At 43.5% G+C, this 14,943-nt stretch overlaps 1 protein-coding gene across 1 annotated transcript in view; it reads right to left on the minus strand.

Moving 5' to 3' along the window:
* EFR3B (EFR3 homolog B) overlaps positions 1-9,444 on the minus strand; it is a 219,797-nt gene extending 210,353 nt beyond the window's left edge. Inside the window, exon 1 of the mRNA XM_075598625.1 lies at positions 8,971-9,444. Within this exon, the coding sequence (XP_075454740.1) occupies positions 8,971-8,977 (7 nt within the window). The 5' untranslated portion in view covers positions 8,978-9,444. The remainder of the gene's footprint in view (positions 1-8,970) is intronic.
* Between the last annotated feature and the right edge of the window lie 5,499 nt (positions 9,445-14,943).

The raw sequence follows: 14,943 nt of genomic DNA on the forward strand, positions 1-14,943 counted from the left end.
TAGCCCTTGAAAGGGATAGTTGTTTGTTATTTTCAAATGTTTAGCTGAAGCAGTGAATACAGATGGTGACCCATGAGCGGTACTGATTCTGCAAATAGAGGTTGCCACACCGCATAGGACTACCAGCTGTGAATGGAGTATATGCAGAAAAGTGTGAAAATTGATGCAAGACTGTGCTGAAGCAGGGGAATTTTCAGCAAACAAATGCTGAGTGTAAAATTGCCCTACAGGGGAAAAAGGGATTGCTGAACTGTGTAAAAGGTATTCCAAAGCCAATTGCTGAGTATTGAGTTACCCTGCCGGGAGTGAAAGAAATATTCCACTGCAAAGAATGTTTTTTTTCTGCAAGTAAAAAAGTCTGCCTATGTATCTTGGGAGTAAAACAGGCAACCAAAGTGTGAAGAGTGAATGCCATAATACCCAAAGATGAGACTGAAAATTACTGAACTCAAGCAGAAAACCAAATTCGGTTGCTGAAGCGGAGAGATTTGACATAGCAAGTAAATGGTTTAAAGCAAATGCTTTTGCTGAAGCCAGAAAATGGGCAGCTAGCAAGCATTGTATTTAAAGAAATAGAACCCTGGGAATTTAAAATCGCCACCCAGCTGAAGTCAAATACAGACTCTGTAAAAATAGGGAAGAAAATTTGTTCCTGGTGTAAAGAACCCCACCACATGGAGCAGTGTCCCTTCAGGCCTTATTCAGACGATGAGAGTGAATGCATGCACAGTACTGCTAATATTGGAAAACTTACCCAAGGGAAGAAAAAGTCTACAGAGAGGCCTGTGAGAGCTACGACCTCTACAAGCAAAATATGCCCACCTGTAGCACTACAACCATTTGGGGTTCTAGCAAATACAGTGACAACAGCTGCAATAGCGCCTCCTGAGGTCAGGAAGAAAAATATACATGATAGCCCCAAATTGGAGGACAAAATACAGCGTTCCTGTAATGAACCCTCACGGAAGAGTGGCCCTTCCAGTCCGATGAGGAGGAAGACATCTCTTATGGGGAACCCAAACCGAGTCACACTCACAAAACACCCCAAGAATGGTGGGGTTGCCTGAACTCGGTACGAACCAAAAAGACTGCTCCCTACGATTACGAATATGATCGGCAGGAGAAAGAGCGGGAGCAATGGATCACCGAATATTTCCGTCAGCTATTACAGTTGCAAGAAAAGCCGGGTGGATCCAGTGATGCTGCTAAAATTTCAAATGAAGATGGAGACCCCAGTATCCCTGAAGGGATGGTGTCATCCAAATCAAAAAGGCGAAAAAAGAAAAAGAAAAGCGGTTCTTCATGTACCGTGGAAGGAACAGACACGTCCGCAGATCCTGTGGAGAAAAAGGGGGACCGAGATGCCCTGCAGCCTAGAGAAAATGGAGAATTCGTCCCGCGGATAACCGAATATCCAGAGGGCCCAAGGCAGAAGTCGTGTACCCCAAAGAAGTGTCTGTCCGGTGCCAACAGTGAGGAACCCTCAACCAGTCATCCCAGGGAAGCGGAGCCGGAACCAGTGAGTGACGATCCCTTTACCAGCCCTGAAGACGCCCTGAAAATTGCCAGGCGTGACTGTGATCTACTTTAAGAACAATTGAAACTTGAGAGAGAAGATAATGCTGAGTTACAGAAGACGGTCCTCGCAATGTACTCTGAATCTGGAACAGAATTGGACGATCTCAAGACTGAGCTACATACTGCAAACGCTACTATTTCCGGCATGGATGAAAAGCAAAGCCAATCTGATAAAATGATGACTAAGCTGAAGCGGAACTATGAGGAGGCACTAATGCAGATGACAGTCTTTCAGCAAGAGGTTCACACTCTTCGCGTAGAGCTGAATGCCTCACAACAGGAGGTCAACAATGTCCGGACAGAGGTGGACGTATCTCAGAAAGAGGTTCAGACACTCCGCAGAGCACTGGATGCCTCACATCATGAGACCAACAGCTGCCGCACAGATCTGGAAGTTTCCAGAAAGGAACTACACAGTCTCACTGAGGAGCTGGACATATCTAAAGAAACTACAGTATTGTCAATCTTGATACAGATCTCAAAGTCTCTCAGAAGGAGCTTCAGACCCTCAATCTAGAGAAGGAAGTCTCACGCCAGGAGACTGTCATTCTCAAAGCAGATGTGCGTAAATGGAAGGAGGACTGCAAGGATAGTACATAGAATAGTACAGAGACTGAAAAAGGAGAAAATTCAAGATTAAAAAGAGAAAACTTAAAACTGAAAGAAGAAAATTTTCAGTTGACAGACGAAGTCAAGGAAAAGAATGAAAAGCTACACGAGCTTAAGGAAATAGACTTTTGGAAGGTGAGAAGTTTGAAGCAGAGCACCGACTGTAGAACCAACTGCAAGGTCTGCATACGCACCTCGAGAAGGCCGAGGAGAAGCAGCGAACTCTGCAGGAAGAAAATCTGCAGGCTGTTAAATAAATTCAAGTGCTGCAGGAGTGTCTGATGACCCAGTATGTCCCCGCAAAGCAGCATGAGAAACTGAAGGCTACCCTGAGCATCACCAAAGCATCGCTAGAGGCCAAGCTTAGAACCCAGGTGATCCGCCACAAAAGGGAACACAAGAAGGTCCAGAAACTAAAACAAGTAACTGTGGCCCGAGCAAAGAAATTCATAGTGCTTCACAAAGCAATAAAAATGTGGAAGCCAGCTCAGAGAAAGCAAAGCGTGCAGATAAATTCCCTGAGAAGAGACTTGCAAGATGCACTCAAAAAACAGGGATCTCTCGCGGATGTGATTACAGTCCTACAAGGACAAGTATTGACCCTGACTAAGCGTCAGTATCCCACAGCCACAAAAACCCATGAAGACAAGGGTACAGTGAGAGCTGGGAATACCGCTCATCTGAAAGACAAGGTTGCAAAATTTGAAACACCTAAACAAGCACTAGCAAAACCTTCAGCCACCCAACAGGTAACAAAAGAAGGTACACGTGCTGAATTAAAACTAGAAGAATCCTTAGCTGATGAAGCTGAAAAGATGGGACATTCTCTAGAAGTGGGTGTAGAATTGCAACTTAACCCCAAAGAGGCAGAACTAGCAACCCCATTGAGGGGGAAAAGGACAGAGAGACAGCTTCAAGAGCGGAAAACTCAAAGGGCTGTTTTTAAACGCTCTGCAACTGCTGCCATACAGTATGCCTACAATAACACGAGCACCCGACGCGAGGGAAATCTCATGACCGCGCATGTAGCAAAAAGACTATACTTAGAAAAAGTCCTCCTCGAGTGACTGAGGAGTGCTGATCTCAAGCACCTTCGGGAGGAGACACGAATAAACTGGAGAAAGGGCTCCAATCCCAGCAGGACTGAGGATTCTCTTCCTCCATCCACTCACATTCAAGTCACTGAGATATCTAGAATGAGAGTGGAAGGATGGGCTTTGGCCGTGGCAAGCCCGAGCTTCCCACCAACAGGGGAGGTATGTAACAGGGGAGTTATCCCTGTTCAGGTAATATGCCTCTAATCCAGCAGTGTGGTGGTTAACTGCTGGTAGTCAATTAACAAACACCACCTGCCTGATTAGATTGCTTAGAAAAGCCTGTCTTTTGAGACAGGAAGAGAGACTCCTTAGCTCACACCTGAGCTGAACTTGGAGACAAACAGTCTTGAGCCCTGCCAGAAGAAACAGCAGAGCTGCTTTCAAGACACAGGGGAAACTTCTAAACCTGAATGCTGACAAACCCTGAGAAAAAGGGAGCAACAAGGGACAGAGAAGATTTTCCCTCCAAACCACTACAAACAGATAAGACTTTCATTTATAAGACTTTTTATATCTGTTCATTTCATGCTATATGTTTGGGGCTGGGAGACATGCTTATCTAAAGGGAGTTGTGGATGCATAGTATTTCACTAGACATACTCCCAAGTAAACAAAAGCTTTGTTTACCCCTTTGTTTGGATGGTTTCCTGATGTTAAAGGAAACAGGCGCAATAAAAGCTTTATTTAATTTCACCATAACCAGTCTCCCTTGCATACCTCTGTGAGCGTCCGCCTACAGTCACTTGCTACAGTACATCTGTAACTTTCCTCTGTTCCTTATATTGTACAGTGACGAGAGAATACAGCAAAGAGAGTGCACACAGATCTGCACATATGTGGATTCTTGGTAAGGATGAGCACAGTGATCGTCACCTTTTAGTTTCCACAATTGCTTATAAACAGTAGTTACCCTAAATATTTAGTGTGCTAGCCAAGCCTCATATAAATAAAGAGCAAAGGAAAGTGACAATCAGGGGTTTGGAGGTACTGGTATCACTAGTTTTTTATAAGTAAACCCAGACATTCTACTTAAATAAACTTTGATTTATTGTAGGAAGCCTCTCTCCCTGTCCTCTCCTTCGAAGTATACATGTTGTATACGTTTTCTAACATTATTGTCCAACTAGCTTCTCCCCAATATTTAACAAACACAGGGCAATGTTGGAGATAAATTGCATCACTTTTGTGGCGCGCCTCTTGGCGCAGAAGTATTAAGGTCTTTGCGCCATGTGCAGGAGTTAAGGGAGGAGATAAAGGGCGCACAAATTGTAATGAGATGCTGCGTCTCCGTGCGTCACTTTCCCTTTCTTTCAACCTGCGTCAAAAAGTGCGCCCAAGGTGAGGCGACGTTAACTTTCTTACTTAAACATCTGCACCTTATGTAAGACACTTGAGCAGGAACTTTAGCACAGATAAGCCAATTCCAGAGCATATTTGGTGCGGTTATTATGTGCTTTGATACATAGATCCTATAGAAACTCCTTTTTATGTTGGGTACGTGATTTATATTTATGCCATCAGTTTTAATAATGATTTGTGACCTATGCAAACATATCTTCTATTTGTATTTAAAAGGTTTTTTTTTATGGCCTTAACACTCAATCCTACTGTTATTTCAAGTACTGTATACATAGCTTTATAGATATCAGTTTATATAAGGTTATCATGTGCAACCTTAATTCCTAGGCATATTTTAACAATGATTTAAAAAAGAAAAAAATGAAATATTGATTATACACCCGATTGTAAAGTAACATTTATAGAGTGTAAGCTCCTTGGCGCAGGACCCTGCGTACCTACTTTAACAATGTATGTTAATGTTTGATACTTTGTGTTTGTCCTCCGACCCTGTGGTACTGCGCTACGGAATATGTTGCCACGTTATAGATTATTATTAATAATAATATTGGACTTTTGCACAGAAAAATAGGGAATGTACTTGAGATTCAAACTAATTAACCTCATGCATTTATCATTAAATCCCATAGCAAATCACAAAGGCCTGTACTTATAAAATATTAACCACGGCTTCATATTGATCAAACCCTTCGGAAATATTGTATCAGAGGGATGAAGAACAGGACTGTGATAAGAATTGTGATTTCATAATAAACCCGTGACGAGGCGAGACTATGATTTAGCCGGAGACTCTGCTCTTTGTATTCCCTACACTCTCCCTTTGCAATGAATATACAGTACAATCTGAGTCCACACAGCCAGTTAATTATTTATTTCTAGTTAAAAACAAGGTCATTTCTGTTTTCTAGGCAATGGAAGAGTTGCCCTTAGCATAGAAAGTCCTTCACGTTAAAGCTGCAATTACAATACGTTTGTTTTTTTTGTGTTATATTTTTTTTTTTTTTTTAACATCCCGATCACGTTAATATAAAATCATGCAGTAATGGTATATTTTTGAGAAACAATAATGGACAAAAATGTGTAGACATTTAAAAAATTCGACACCGTTTATGATTTTCAAAACATTGAATTATTACTATTAATGGGGTCTTTCAACCTTCAGTAAAAGAATTCTAGTTGGTGCTGAAGGACCCCTGTAAAGGTTAAAGGCTGAATCAACCCTATTTAAGACTAACTGTAGGCCTAATCTGAATGTTTTTGGGGGAAGGAAGTAGCTATGTGTGTAAAATATCAGGAAATGCCTGAATACGAAACAGCAATCGGTGTCCTGAATCTTTTTGTTGCTATTATGACCTGTAACAGGAGTGGTCAACTCCACTCAAGGGCCACCAACAGGTCAGGTTTTCAGGCTATCCCTGCTTCAGCGCAGGTGGCTGTCTTCGACCATTTGGTAGCAACAGGAAGAGGGTGTTCAAAAATAAATGATATTTTAACCCCATATTTTAAGCCCTATTGACAGCAGAGTACATCAATAAAAGTGCCACCCCAGGGGCCCTTAGCTCCGTTGGCGCACCAATTGCGTACTACATTGAAGGAGCGGGCACCTGCCTGTCACATCTAGCCCGACGGCGGTAACTGAAACAGCAACGCGTGTTGGCACCGGAGAGCAGTCACGTGATGTAAAAGTGCCAGAGGTTTCGTAACCACGAAGGTGGCACTGAAAAGGTTAATAAAAAGTTAATTTGAGCCCGAGTTTCTTTAGCAACGATGCACAGTATATCAGGGGAGTGCAAAACGTTTCCGTCTGCTCTCTCCCCCGGCGTTTTCTCACGCCATGTGACGTCGCGTTGCCATGGCGATGTGTCGCCAGAAGCCACCGGAGACCAGGCAAGGGAATTACAGACGCCTCGCGCACACTCCCCCGGCATTTAATGTAATTTCATTTTACGCACCCCTGCAGTATATCACCAGTGTTAAAAGTATATTTGCTGCTGGATCATTTAGTTACATTGTATCTTCCTATTACCTAAAGCAGCGGTTCCCAACCACGATGAGGTCAAAATACTTCTTGCTGTCACAACCGGCATCACCCAGATTTAAACCCTTAAACATGTCGTTTCCATTGGTTCGCTGCGGTTCTAGGAAAGGCTACAATTAACCGATAGTTCATGTGCTGATCTAATTCTAGATTTTCATTTCTTTAAAATCTAATTTTGTACTGAGTTTTTACTTGCTTATTTGTTATTTTTTTTTCCTAGGGCATCAGCTGTTGCCGTGACCATCGCTGTTGTCTTCATGAGTGTCAATGGCAACGGTAATTGTGAACTCCCAGCGATGCCACCGATACCTCCAGAATTCCACTACAGAATTTCAAATGGGTGGGATTCCTACAAACAGAATCAAAATGACTCTGCAGTTGTAAAAAGAAAATAAACTTTTTTTTTTTATATAGTGAGGACCGTGGCCTCCTCAATCACTGCAGAATTCCAGTTCACCAAGTCCAAGAAACTCAAACCTCAACTATTGGATCGGTATGTCGGTTTTATACACCAATTGTTGTTTTCGTTAACGAGTGAAATGAATGGGGCTGCCGATTTTAGAACCATTTTGGATACAATTGGCATCCATTCAATCTCTGACGCATCAATTCACCCTAATCCCTTTCCATTATGAAACGCTCCTATGCATACTAACGTCACACCAACTGGATGCAGGAGTCTGATACTACATATTTTTAAGCAGCAAATATCATGTTTTCAGATCTTTTTTTTTATAGTTCTACATTTACAGTTCAAGTTTGACCTTTGACTATAACAATGGTTCCTTATATTTCTCCTAGTTAAACTGCATTCTTATTGCAGCCAACCCCCTAAAAATAAGCATGAAATAAATATCCATTACAAATGACTTCAGACATACAGACTTATGCTCCAATTCTCACTATAAAACAAAATACATTGTAAACAGACCAAGCAAAACTACTCAGTGTATATTGGTCAGACTGGTCATTTGATTTTCTTTTCACACTCGGGACATCCTTTACGAGAATTATGTGTTTCTATTAGTCAATCAAAACCCTCTCATCACTGTAAACGCCCACAATAGTGACCCAATGACAGCGGGATCCGTGCACTAATCTAAACAAGGATTCCCTGGAAAACAAACCTAATGCCATTTAAGATAAAGTCACATAACAGAAAGAGGAACATTGGGCAGCAGGGCTGCCTCCCTCGTCACTGAATCAACATCCTCATCCTACTCATAATCAGGGAGCACAGTGTGCCAGTCACCAGTCACACACTGGCCTGCGTGAGCTGTCCAGCAGGAGATGAGTAATAACCTGCTCACAAGTACAACCACTGCATATTCCATTCTGTGCTAATACAAGAGGATCTCCAAACTCCACAAGTGCAGGCTGATAATACATAGTCACGTGACAATCCACAGGCTCACACTCTTATTGGGAGGAAGCAGATACAGTACACGTGTGCATAAACACTTTATTGTGTTGAAATGCCCCAATTCAGTCTCTTCAAATCAAATGTGCGAGTTTTGAATGCTCCCTTTTGTGAACTGTTTATTTAAATGTCATTTCTAGTTCAGGGATTATGCATATAAATATGCGATTTATCACTGACGTTTTCAATTCACATTATGTTGCATTTCTGCTGAATATTTATATGTGCAGCAGTACACAATGAATATTATAATGAAGTACATTGGTCCTGCTACAAAAGAGCAGCAGAAAGCAGCACTGCACTAAGCAGTTATATCTATGGTGACAATGTTTCCCAGCATATACAGATGTATCAGGCGTTATTACCCCTGTCAACACGAGTTTACACATCAAACAATGCATTAAATAACACCTGTGTTATCTCCTTCAGCATTGTTTTCAATAGCACACTTGTTAAATAAGGTGCCAGCGTTTACGCAATGCATTTCGTTAACAGGTGCAATAACATCTGTAGTAATAAACACATCACCTATTCCACTATTAGATCCATACACATAGGCAGTGAAACCTCTGAATGAGATACATTGTACCTCCTGATCCCAGCTGCAGGCTTGCATCTTAGCATTTGCTATCGGGGTCAGTTTAAAATATTATTTCCACTCTGTAGGTACAATTCTGTGACCCTATAGGATTCATAGCATTCAACTCACCCTCATTATAGTGTGCCCTCCTCCCGTTTTCCTCACCATCACCCTGTTACAGACACATACACTTCAGTGGGATCACCCTCTTCAAAACCAAGATCTCCCTCTCTGAGGGTCTGACCCTACAGAGAAGAAATTGCAGAAGATGCCTGTGTGGTGCTCTTACCATACATTGTTGACTGTGCTTCCCTGCCAGGCTCGGGGTCTCTCCTTGCTCACTCTGAAGGAGTATGTTTTCTTCTTGTAAAACTGCCTTGTTCAGATGTGCCTTTCATGCACCAGTACCGGGTGGGGGTGGGGGAATGAATGAAGAAACAAGAGGCTCATTCAGCTTTGTGGAAGACCAGCTTTCTCCAGGGAGTGGGGAGGACCCTATGCAAATGTATCCCCTCCCACGTTTGCTCTCTTCAGATCCCCTCGGTCTTCTCTCTCTCCTGAGAGATTATGGGGAATGGCAGGTTTGTGGACCTGTCTGAGACATGTGAATGTGCTCACAAGTGGTATTTATATTTGCTCTCTCTCCCAGTTTCTTTGCTTGGCTGCTATTGCTGCTGCTGCTGCTGCTGCTGCTGCTGCTCACATAGAGGAATACATGTAGGCTCTTCTAGCTGCTTCCCAGTGCATCAGCTGTTTTGCACCGATATTACTCTCCTGGCAGAGGTAGCACTATGCAAACAGAGCTACAGTACCCAGTGATAGAGCAGATAGAGATATGAGGCTGGCAAATAGCAACAGGGCTGCCTCCTACACAGCACGCATTGCTGCCTGGGGCTGCTGAACTTTTGCTGCTATACACATCTGCCGCCTCTTATTGCAGCATTGTGAAAGCACTCAGCCAGTAACAACTCCCAATCCCCCTTTTCACACCTGTGTCAGTATTTGCAGCCTTTATCAACCTGTTTGTTGTCTGCAACACCTCTGCCTTTAAACAATGGATTAACCCCATTGCTGCCTGCAGTGAATTTGAAATGTAAATGCTGAAATGTAAAAACTGCGAAACTCCAAACAGCACCGCTATAGCAACTAATATGCAAAATATACTGATTTATTTAGGGTGCGCACCCTTTGCACTTAATTGCCCTGCAGTGCGTTGACCTATAATTGCTAAGCAGTCTTCTGCCATAAGGCACCCGCCAAAGCTGGAAGACCCCTTGCAGACTATTTAAGTCAATGAACAGTAAATTGTCTCCCATCACACAGTAGGCAATAAACCCATTGACTGTCACTGTGATTTTCTATGCCCACCATGGGGGCAAAGATAGCCACAATGGCGAAGAATGGGCAACCAAAAAAAATATATATTACAATTAAATCAAACAAATATTTGCCAAAATATGCATTGATTGTCAATGTGGTTATCTATATCCAGGGGCATAGATAAACTCATTTGACAGTCAATGGGTGTCTCGGGAGACCAGGACTTTTGACATTTTATTTTATTTATATTTGTACCGGGATCATTAACTAGGCAAAACAAGGTAGTAAGAACAAAATGCAGTTTATTTGGGTAAACCCGCGTACAACACAATGAATACACAGAATACAGATAAAATAACACTTACTGGGGTTCTGGGGGTGAAATCTAGGCTCTACTAGGTGCAGGCGCCTGCTTCAGTCGGCTTAGCCTGACCGGGATATAACCCGGGATTCCTAGTCCTCTTTTCGGCTTTAGTTCCTAGCCGTGACTGACCCGTTCTAAAATGAGGACTTGGTCCTCGCATCTTATTTAGTCTCTGCAGGGCAAACTTTCCTAGCTTCAAAACGAAGCCGGTTGTTCTGCTATTCGTGACAGAGCAACTTTGAAAAGCCCACCCTAGCTTCATCGGCACAAGCCACTAGATCGTCTGGTTCTCGGACTGGGGCATCTCCTTACATACACAGAGAAGCAGCGACCATTCAGAGTGTGGGAATTCCCTGCCGCCAAACAATAGGAAGAGGGGCTCTTACTTTGGCTGACATCAGAGGAGGGGGGGTGCCAAGCCGGCTCAGGATGCCAGTGGGCGAAACATACGAATTGACCAATGGGAAATGCGCAGACATTCTGCAGCTTCCCCCAGTCAAGCCATTGCCACCTACTGGGCAGGCTCCACTGAGTCTGGCAGACCAGAGTGTCCTCCCCGCAGGGGGTCTCTGTTCTCCGGACCCAGTACTCTGCCCTGCCCCGGCCACTTAGCACCACGACACCTCTCAACACCCCGTCTCCTCTTTGAACTCCGATGTCTATCCAAACTTCCCGGCACCTATAAAGATGCCCGGGGGCTGACTGAAGACATTTATAGTAAAAGCACAAATTAAATAAAACATACTTTAATAGATAGGATCACTTGTGGAGACCCATATCTGTACGGGAAATAGGACTGAGATATCCGAGCTCGAAAACCAGGAGTCTGGGGGACACTGGGCAGTAATTCAACCCGCATACCAGCAAATCATGCCTGCACGCCGGAGAGAATTAGGGGACTACCGGTATCTTTGACCCCAACTCCTGCAAACAAAACAATTGCATTTCTAACCCAATATCCCACCTAAAACCAACACCTTTGCTGCATTGGGCAGGAACTGCATTAGGCAGTGAGACATTTAAAGTGAGGTTTTTAAGTGATAAATACAGTTAGACTACAGTTTGACTAGAGGTGACTGGGGACTGGATCTACTGCACACTCTTTTACTCTAGACAACAAACGATAAGCTATTCAGATCACACTATGATCCCATGCTTGCTAACCTGCCTATTTCAACCCCCCACCCCTTTACAATTTATTTACTGCAGCCTCTCCCAAAACTGACTGCACAATACACTGAAACCCTGAACTGACTCTAGCATTGCAATACAGCTAAACATTTGACAAAGAACAGGCACACGCCTGCTGTTAGTCTGCTCACACTCACTCTGCTCACAACAGCTCCTTGCAGCACTGCCTACCTCTGGCATCATGAAGCTGCTATGTATTTTAACTTTTTTCTTTCTCCTGGCCTCATGGAGATGTTACTCCCTCTACCCACTACAAACTCCTCCATCCTGGCCCACACCCAACATCACCATACACCCTGGACTACTCAAAAGCTTTGCACTATCTACTGAATGTTGGTGGAGAACTCTAAAAACCAGCACACCAACCACTGCTCACTCTAATGGCAAACACCACAAATCTACAACTTGCAAACAACTAACCAAATTTCTACTCATACTATTACTCTCTTTAGCAGGTGATATTGAACCTAACCCAGGTCCTCCCATTTCAGCTCTGTCCAATGCCCCTGAGAATTCCACCTTTAAATTCCAAAAAGGGCTATCTGTCGCCCATATAAACATCCGGAGCCTGCTGCCCAAACTGGACGAACTAAGGGCATGGTGCCTTATGCATAAACCTAAAGCCATCGTTCTTACAGAAACATGGCTATCCCCTAAAACCCCTGATGCACATATTGCCATTCAGGGATACACCATTTTTAGGAGAGATAGGTCAAAGAGAGGAGGAGGGGTGTTATTTTATATTGCAGACACCTTACAATTTACACTGTTAAATTGCCCACCAAGCCCACCCTCTTTTGAAACTCTAGTTGGCAAAATCTGCCTCCCCTTTTCTAAGCCCATCTTGCTCACTGGCATCTACCGCCCCCCTAAAGCCCCTCTACAATCCCTGACTGATACCACCCAATTTCTTGGCTCCATTTCCTCTCTGAATGAGAAGAGTGAGCTGCTAGTTCTAGGGGATTTCAACTTCAATTGGCTTGACCCTAAAAACCACAAAATCCAGATACAACTCAAGTCACTTAACCTATCACAACTCATTTCCCAACCCACACGGATAAACCTTAAATCGCATAACCATTCCTTGCTAGACTGGATTCTCTCCTCAAACCCCAGCAGAATCCAAACCTCTGGCATCCTTCCTGACATTTTCAGTGACCATGCAATAGTGTACTGTGTAAGGAAAATTAAACCGCCCCATTCAAGCCCTAAAGTTCTCCTCACTAGAACATTTAAAAACTTTAACCCACAACAGTTTCTGGATGACCTTACCAACTGCCCATGGCACAGATTCGATTTAATTCCCGACCCCGATTCTGCGCTCGACTATTTCCAATCCGAGTTCTTAAAACTATGCGATACCCATGCTCCACTATGCAAAATAAGGGTACGGGGGGCCCACCTTCCATGGGTTACAACGGACCTTATAGCACTCTACCAGTTCAGGGATGCCTTGTGGAAAAGCTACAAAGTAACTGGCACTACCAAGGATCTCAATCACTACAGATGCATGTGGAACATGTGCACAAGGCAAACAAGGCATGCAAAAGCACAATATTACTCTGACAATCTCCACCAAAATACATCAAACCCAGCTAACTTCTGGAAGGTTATCAACAATATATTCCAGCCTCCTAACCATCAACAACCAAGTAATATCACTAAGGGGGATATTACTCTGACAAACCCCACTGACATTGCAAATGCATTCAATGATTACTTTGTGGGGTGTGCCACTAACTTATTAGCGAAACGCAGCACAAACCCCAAACATGAATCTCATCCTGGGAGTATCCCTACAGTCCCACCCCCTCCCAACACTGCCCACAATTTTCAATTTAGCCCAGTATCTGAAGAGGAGATTACACAAGCGCTCCTCAAACTAAAACTAAGCAGCCAATGTGGACCCGACTTACTACAATCTAGGTTCCTACGACTTGGTGCCCCAGCCATTGCCAAACCAATTGCGTCCATAGTCAACTCTATCCTGTCTGCAGGCCATATCCCTAAGACCTGGAAAACTGCCAGAGTTGTCCCAATCTTCAAAAGTGGGGACAAAAACACTGTCTCAAACTACAGGCCAATCTCACTTCTCCCAATTCTATCCAAAGTTATGGAAAAATGTGTCCACTCCCAATTAAGCGATTTCTACACCAAGACAAATTTCCCTAGCCAATTCCAGTTTGGGTTTCGTCCCAAACACTCCACCGTAACTACCCTGCTAAAAGTTTGCAATGAAATCCAGTGTGGAATGGAACAAGGACAACTCACTGGTGCAGTATTCCTAGATTTTGCAAAGGCTTTTGACACAGTTGATCATGTTATCCTGCTTAACAAACTCCAGAGCTCTGGAATAGGGAAACATGCTTTAAACTGGTTTCAGTCCTACCTATCAGGAAGATCCCAACATGTGTCCATCTCAGGCTCTAACTCCAACCCCCTGGATATCACCTGTGGTGTCCCGCAAGGCTCTGTTCTGGGGCCCCTACTCTTCTCAGTGTTCATTAATGATCTTCCCACAGCTTGTAAGGAAGCCTCAATACACATGTATGCAGATGACACAATCCTATATGCACACAGCCATAGCCTCTCTGACCTTCAACACATACTTCAGTCTGAGTTTTTGAGACTCGAAAACTGGATTTCCCAAAACAAACTGTTTTTAAACACTGACAAGACTGTAACAATGGTATTTGGGACCAAGACTAAATTTGTAAAGCTTCCAGTGACTGAGCTCCTGATTAGAACCAACGCTAACACCCTAACACCTGTCATTAGTTTTAAATACCTGGGCTTATGGTTTGACTCCCACTTAACATTCGGGATGCACATTGATACCCTGACAACCAAGACCTATGCCAAACTAGGGGTACTTTACAGGAACAAATCCTGCCTAAGTCTCCTGGTCAGAAAGCGTATTGCACAGCAGATGCTAATGCCAATTATTAACTATGGAGACATAGTATATGGCTCGGCTCCTCAAACCCACCTTAGCAAACTTGACACCCTCTACAATTCAATTTGTCGTTTTGTTCTCCAATGCAACTACAACACACATCACTGCGAAATGCTCAAAGAACTAGATTGGTCATCACTAGAGTCTAGGCGCAAAGTTCACCTTTCCTGTCTCACCCTCAAATACTTTCTGGGCAAGATACCCAGCTACCTGAACAAGCTCCTCACCCCTACCACATGCAGCACCTATCACCTGAGATCAGACTCCAAAAGACTATTCATAGTCCCAAGGCTCAACAAAGTATCCGGACGTTCCTCCTTCTCCTTCTGTGCACCCCAAAACTGGAACAACCTACCAGAGACTCTCATATCCACCACCAGCTTAAGTTCTTTCAAATCTAAGGCTGTCTCACACTTTAATCTGGTCTGTAA

This window comes from Ascaphus truei, chromosome 4, assembly GCF_040206685.1.
Source record: "Ascaphus truei isolate aAscTru1 chromosome 4, aAscTru1.hap1, whole genome shotgun sequence".
Lineage (NCBI taxonomy): Eukaryota > Metazoa > Chordata > Amphibia > Anura > Ascaphidae > Ascaphus > Ascaphus truei.